This window comes from Notolabrus celidotus, chromosome 21, assembly GCF_009762535.1.
Source record: "Notolabrus celidotus isolate fNotCel1 chromosome 21, fNotCel1.pri, whole genome shotgun sequence".
NCBI lineage: Eukaryota > Metazoa > Chordata > Actinopteri > Labriformes > Labridae > Notolabrus > Notolabrus celidotus.
In genome coordinates, this window is record NC_048292.1 from 15,481,766 (window position 1) to 15,489,020 (window position 7,255).

Here is a 7,255-nt window from a genome sequence, read left to right on the forward strand (position 1 = left end):
GGGTTAGGGTTAGGGTTAGGGTAAGGGTTACGATTAGGGTTAGGGTTACGATTAGGGTTAGGGTTAGGGTTAGGGTTAGGGTAAGGGTTAGGGTTAGGGTTACGATTAGGGTTAGGGTTCGGGTTAGGGTAAGGGTCAGGGTTAGGGTTAGGGTTACGATTAGGGTCACTATTAGAGTCAGGGTTAGGGTTAGGGTTAGGGTTATAAACAACCCTAACTCTGAACCCTTATCATAACCCTGATACTCGGTTCATTATTAACATCACTAATAGGCACCTGAAAACACATTATAAACAAAGTCGTAACATAGGATTCAATAATAATCATGGCAGACTTATGTAGTTAATGTTACTTGGGCTTCCTACAGTGGTAGGATGTAGAAAAAAATGTGCAGTCCATTTGTAGCCTCCTAAGCGGTTATCATTGATGTGTTTGTAAACGTCTGAATTATTTAGCAGAGTTCCTTTACTTGGGCATATGTTGAGCATGGTTGTGGTTTGTACGCCTAAGCTTAAAGCATTTGATGGGCATATCTTTACACATAAGATAAACAATCTTGAATGGTCATACCATCTACGTTTTCAGGTGTGTTAGTGTGTATATGGATTTCTGCAAATTATTAACTGAACGAAATTGAAAACTGATGTGCGTGTGAATGTTTTTTAATTACAACGCTGACTGTGGACAGGGACAGACATCAGCTGTTCCGGTCCTCTCAAAAAAGTAGCTCAGTAGGGGGCCCCTGCTGAACGTGGGCCCTGGGGCAGCCGCACCCTCTGCCCCCCGCGATCACTCCGCTTATGTGACAGAGATATAGCCTACTTTTACTTCCCTGCTGTGATTCTAGATAACATTTCTTAAAAATAATCAAGCAAACAAACATCACCTTGTTGAAAGGCAAACAGCATGAGTAAACAGAATCCAAACCATAAATAATCCACTGTCACAGCCTGGATTTGAACACATCTCTTTAATGTTGGTTAACACAATCTTTCAGACTTGAACAGCACAGGATGCAGCTCCCAGAGTCCAGGTAGGTCCTGTCATGTGACTTGCTCAGACTCACCTGGCTGCTGACGGGCAGGTGAGACTGCTGGCAGTGTTCCCAGGTCACTGATGTCACATTAAAAGTAACTTATCCTCCAGGCTCTGTTTCTACAAGGCAGCTTCATTGAGTTACCTGGATCACACCTGCACAGACGTGTCCTGTTGTAACTCAGTGAAGCTGGGTGTTTGAACATCACCTGAGAGGAGCAGCAGGAATGTGGTTGGACTCAGAGTGAGACGTGTTTGAAGTTTGTTCATGACGTAACTACAGACTTGAACAGAGGAAGCGTTTCTCTCTTACCCTGAACCCTGTTCCCTGTTTCAGACTTCAGCTGATCCAGGTCAGGCATTCTGATCCAGACCACCTCTAAAAAAGCATCCAAAAACTAAAAGTCTGATGCACAGAAGAAAAAAACACATGGTCACCTGATTTCAGAAGGTATCTTGCCAAAAGTGAATGTGTTAATTATCAAGATACATCCTGTTTTCATTAGTTGAGTTGTTGTGCAAACACAATACTACAAAATCAATAACTTGTGCGTTCAGTTTGTTATCTTGTTCCAATGTTGTTTATTGTTGTCCGAAGTTTAAATCTTGTTCATTACCGTTAGTATCTTGTTCCCTTTGTAAACAAGTTGAACATATTGTGCTCATAAAGTGGAATCTTGTTAAAAAGTGGATTTCTTACTCAAATGCGCCAATCTGGTAATTTAACAACTGAATATGCTGTTTCCAGAAGTTTTTATCTTGCAAATATTTTTGACATCTTGTTCACACGTTAGTATCCTTCACCTTCTTTGAACTCAACACTAAAAAAAAAAACTTCCCAGGCTCATAGCATCATTGTATCTTGTGCAAACAGCGAGTGCAAGTGCCATGACTGGTCGTTACAAGTTCATTCTGTATCTTGTTTTTATTTGAGTAAGTATCTTGTTCAACAGTTAATATATCTTCTTCTTGCATGCTAACATGGTTTTCTTTAACTTAATATGTTGTTATGATCTTGTGAATGCCGGTTTGTATCTTGTTCATATTTTAGTATTATGTTTGCACAATGTTTATATCTTGTGTGGACAAGATTCAAGGAGGATCTCAGGACTAAAGAGGCTCTGAAGGGAGTTTCTGTAGTTGCGTCACGAGTAAACATCGTCTCCTCACTGAGAGTCTCAGATCTAGAAAACACAGAAACTCTAGAAAACGTAGAGGAAACATTCAGGAGGAGTTTGAGAAACCTGCAGAGCAGCAGCTTCAATCCACAGTCTGATCAACACCACACTCGCAGGATTTATTTTGTGTTTCAGGTGTGATCTGACAAGTTTCAGACACACCTGGAGTCGTAGAATTAGCACCATTGGATCCTGTAGGTGGGCCTGAGTCCTACAGTCTGACTGACAGGTGCTAGGTCCAATCAGAGCAAACAGTTCTGTGGTTGGTTTCTGGTCCATGGAGGATGTGTTGGCCCTGTTGCCGGGCAGATCTTTGAGTCCGTTCAGCAGACCGATCACAGATAAAATATTTTATATATATATATATATAGTTTTCTATTAAACACCATATCCACTTTCATTTATACACGGTTTACTGTCACCATCTTTATTCAGATTCAAAAATATCTTCTGGAAATGCAAAACTAAAAAACATGATTCATATGATTATTTTTTTTCTCTACTGTGTTTGGGATGAGCGATGGTTTTATGGCACTCTTTGCTCACTCTGAACTTGATGTGGAACAACTCTTTTACTTTTTAAAACTTTGTTTTTAACATCTTTTAGCAGCATGCTAACATTAACCGGAACACCACGAGTAGCTAAAGCCTCAAACTTAGTCAAACATGCTGAAGAAGAGCAGAGACGAACAAACCCTCTCTCACTCTTTGAAACCAGATTTTTTTTTATGAGCGACTGACTTCTTCACAACACTACAAAGAAAACAGCCGACCAGCAGAGGGGGGAACCAGTCATTCAGCTGCACAGCCAACACATGAAGATAAAAAGTTTCAGGGCTTCTTACACCTGAAGCCACGTTAGATATCTGCGTTAAAGACGTGATAAGACGCAAGTTTTTGTTGGGCAGTGCAAATGCCACGAATTTGCGTGAAAAGAGCGACTCCTACGTACAAATGGCATGATTCGTGACGTGGTCAACACTCTGGCTATGTTTACATGAGACTTTTAATTCCTCTTTAATTCAGAATAAATGTTGTAACCGAAAGTAAAAGAAGCAGGAACTGGAGTCTGTTTTCTTCCTGTAGACGTAAATACAGCACACCCACCCCTGTCCAATCAGAACCCTTCCCAACCCCAGACCTTAAGCGGAATTGAATAAAGACGATTAAACGTGTTTTCCATGTAAATCTCAATTCGGAATTACTATTTCCATGTAAAGGCGAAGGAGAATACTTTAATTCCGAATTATTTAATTCTGAATAATTAATTCTGAATTAAAAAACATCATGTAACCGTGGCCTATGTTTTTAATTCACAAGGTCAAATTATTCACGTCTTGATGGCCATCAGATCAGATGGACATCCTCCGGTGTCCTTATGATGTGAAGAACGATCTGTTGAAGGGTTATTCATTTGGAAACTTGAGGAAGAATTGATAGCATCTGTGCGCGGCTACCCGAACTGTACGACACTAGCTGTTTATTTTGTTTTAAACAGGAAGTAGAATGGAGCTTGATTGAAGGAAAGCGAGTGAGGAAATCAGATTATCTGGTAATCAGTTTCTACTAGCAAGATAGAACTTCCCCAATTAGCATCATCAGCCTCTCATCTTTGGGGACTTGCGTACACGCAAATGGAGCTAGTTATTTGTACGAATCAAGCAAGAAAATGCCGAACATTCTGGCTGACCTTTACGCCAGAAGGTTTCTTCTGTCACTGCTAGGCTGATAACATTCAAATGGTGGCTATTTTCTAGAGTGTCCTGAATATTAGAGCCTCTAGGGGGCGCTCTATTTCTGTTTTTAGCTTCAGTCTCTGGTTGCGATGAATGACTGGTTTCACATCTCTGCCTCGTACAGAAAAACTCATCTATATTTTTCTGCCCACAAACTGATGAATGCAACAGATTACCAATGAGGAATCTGGATATATTAAAGCGATGCATTAGCCATATATTTTTTTTTCATTGTCACCGATACATGAACACAACGAGCGAGCAGCTACGGTAAGCAACGCCTCCACTGAGAAACAAGCGCCGGCTCAAATGTACAGCAAGCTCAAACACAAGAGGAATACAACCATAGAACAGTAGTTTGGTCTTTTTTCATCAAAATAAATGTTTTAAAGTATACTTTCATATAGAAGCAATAAAAAATAATAACATCTCAATACTCCGATAATTACTCTTACATTAATATTGTGCTCATTGGGATTCTATCTTTACAGATATTTATATCAACTTTATAGATATTTATTTTTTTCTATTTTGCGTCCCCTTGCTGTAGGACCTGAACGCCGCCTCCAGCTGTCGACAGTGCAGAGACCTCACTGATATGGTTGATGGACGGAGACCAGTTCCCCGTGGCTGATGGGAGTGTGAAAGGCAATAAGTGGTCGATGAGGAGATGGTATGAAGCTGACGTTTAGCACCACAGAAGGTCCAGAGGGACAATCCTCTCCAGGACGTCAGGAGCGCTCATCAATTCCAGAAAGTCAGGAAGGACATCCTACCTGGACTTTCAAGAGGGTTCAAAAGCTTAAGAAGCTCAAAAAATTATCTTCCCAGAAGATCCAAAGAGATCGTCCTCTCCAAACTCCAGCAAGACTAAATCTCTGCAGAGTTTCCAGGCACTCAAGACCACCAGGAGAGACCATTCCCTCCAGGAGTCCAACAAAGGGGCCAAGAAGATCCACTCCAGGGGTTTAGGAAGAAATGATCTCCCTGAAAAGGTCAGGAGGGATCATCCACTCCAGAAAGGCCAGGATGAAAGAGCCCTTCTAGAAGCTCAGGGTTGATGTTCCTCATCAGACCACTAGGGGGACGATTCATTCACAAGTGTCGGGAGGGACTTTCCAAACTTTCATGAACAAACTGATGCTCCTGATGTTGTGGACGGATTATCGGTGAATGAACCAGTTCAGGAAGCACCTCAATGGAAACATGAAGAGTCAAACCCGTCCAATGAACGCTGAGCTGAAGGATGATGGACACATGAGCAGACGGGACCCTGTAAAGTACCGGAGGTTTTTTAGTCCGGAGACACTGCCCTCTTTTTTTTCTCATAAGTGGAATCGTGATCCAGAGTTATTTTGTGTTTAACGGCACAGACGTAGATTAGCTCCAAGAGTCCCGCGTGTGGATCAGTCAGATTAGTGGTTTTAATCCAGACCTAACAGGCTCTGAGAGGTTTGAAACAGTATCTGTTGAAACCTGTAGAGTCCTGATTCAAACAGGTCCAGACCAGTCTATGGGTAGCTGGTCACTGCAGCCTGTTTCTGGGCCAGACGGCGCAGCTCCTCCCTGATCGCCTTTATGAGGGAGGCAGAGGTGTGGGCCGAGGGTGAGGCGTCCTCAGGTGGGTACTCTGGGGTTGGTGACGTCAGAAGGAGGGGCGGAGCCTGTGGGTCTCGCAACGAGGAGCTGGGCATCTGGAAAACAGAGGAGGAGGAGAACTCGGGGAACGACAGCACCTGCAAGGAGATAGACAGACGGAGAGATGGATTGGTACAGAAAGAGAGGCATGGGATTGGTTTTGATCCGGACTTACAGACTGATCTTTCGGGACTTTTCAGTCTGAACTGGTCTAAAGCATTAAGTTTTGCTTGATCTGACAGATCTGCTGCTCCTCAAGGGATACTCACACTCTCTCTGCTGGCTCCTGGTCTGGACAGGTCCTGGTCTGAGTGCTGCTGGTTCCAGCTAGAGCCAGTGGGACCTGACATGCTGCGACCCACCCCAGGGTACACACCGATTTGACTCGACAAACCCACCTGGGTTAAGTGGTGGAGCTGTGCACCTGGAGGTCAACAAATTCAGTCAACATAATAAATAGAAGGTCTCCAGAGTCCTGCTGAATGTCAGGCGAGAGTAAACCCCCACAATAAGAACAGTGCTGTGTCAGCTTAAAGGATCCGATCACTGTATCCATATGACTGTACCTGTGCTTCCCCCTACAGGTCGAGGTCTGGATGAGGAGGGGGGGTCCTCGTATGGCCCTCTGCTGGAGTAAACAGAATCCTGCAGCTGGTCTCCAGTGGAAACGTACCCTCCTGAGACCAGGCCCTGCCTGGAAAGATCACACAGAGAATCAGTGCTGGTTCATCTCTAGACTACAGTAGACTTAAACCTGGTTTAAAAGTCCTGAATCTGACCTCTGCAGCAGGCCCTGGACTGATGTAGGAGACATCCCCAGCTCTGAATATCTCTGCAGAAAAGAGGAAACAAAACTTTACTAATACGTAATGATAAAAGGCAAAGGCCTCAGCTGCAGGACAACACACTCACTGCAGAAAAAGGGCTGTGAGAAGGAGCTGCTGGGTAAGAGCCCCACTGCCTGCCTGGAGGGCGGGCCTGGGGGGAAGGGCTAGGCAGAGCAGGGCTTATCCCGCTTACCCCAGCGCTGCCCTGCGAGGACGGCGACACAAGGGCGAAGGCGTCATCCAGGAGGGAGTGCATCTGCTGCCGCGCCTCCTCAATGGAGGGCTGAGGGGGCATGTAGGGGGGCGGAGGTGGGGCAGAGTCAAACACCTCATCAGTGGGGGAGGGGCTGCCGTGGTCAGGGGGCAGGTCTGGGTCCGACTGTAAGAGAGAGAAGAGAGAGACTTTGAGTGCAGTCCTAATATACTATAGATTAACATAAAGGTGTTCCACAGGGATCCCTTTTGGGTCCTCTGATTTTTATACAGATTTTTCAGCAGGACACAATTCCCTCTGCATCCATCTAGCTTGTCAAAAAACAGTCTTCTTCCACTGACTACATTCTCAAAAAATGTCTGCGCTTAGACTCAAGTATAACGTAGCCTGAACTCCAGCAAGATTATGTAAACCTGAACAAGCATTTTCCTTTTTTCTTGTATGAATAATTTTTAGGCAACTAATTATTTCCTTTGAAATGTTAGAATTTGCTCTTTTCTGTTTTTCTAACCTAAAAAATGTTTGATTGTTAAATTGAATGAAGCACAGTTACCTTCTAAGAAAGACCTGAACAGACAAGGCTGACTTTTTTTTATCAGTTATATAAAATAGAAATAGGAACCACAA

General features: G+C 43.7%; 1 protein-coding gene across 1 annotated transcript in view; it reads right to left on the reverse strand.

The window, feature by feature from the left end:
* Positions 1 to 951: 951 nt before the first annotated feature.
* Positions 952 to 7,255, reverse strand: part of stab2 (stabilin 2) — a 69,405-nt gene continuing 63,101 nt past the window's right edge. The window contains exons 59-64 of the mRNA XM_034674168.1: positions 6,866 to 6,885; positions 6,608 to 6,793; positions 6,367 to 6,419; positions 6,154 to 6,281; positions 5,857 to 6,011; positions 952 to 5,685 (exon numbers count right to left, since the gene is read on the reverse strand). Of these exons, the coding sequence (XP_034530059.1) occupies positions 5,461 to 5,685; positions 5,857 to 6,011; positions 6,154 to 6,281; positions 6,367 to 6,419; positions 6,608 to 6,793; positions 6,866 to 6,885 (767 nt within the window). The 3' untranslated portion in view covers positions 952 to 5,460. The remainder of the gene's footprint in view (positions 5,686 to 5,856; positions 6,012 to 6,153; positions 6,282 to 6,366; positions 6,420 to 6,607; positions 6,794 to 6,865; positions 6,886 to 7,255) is intronic.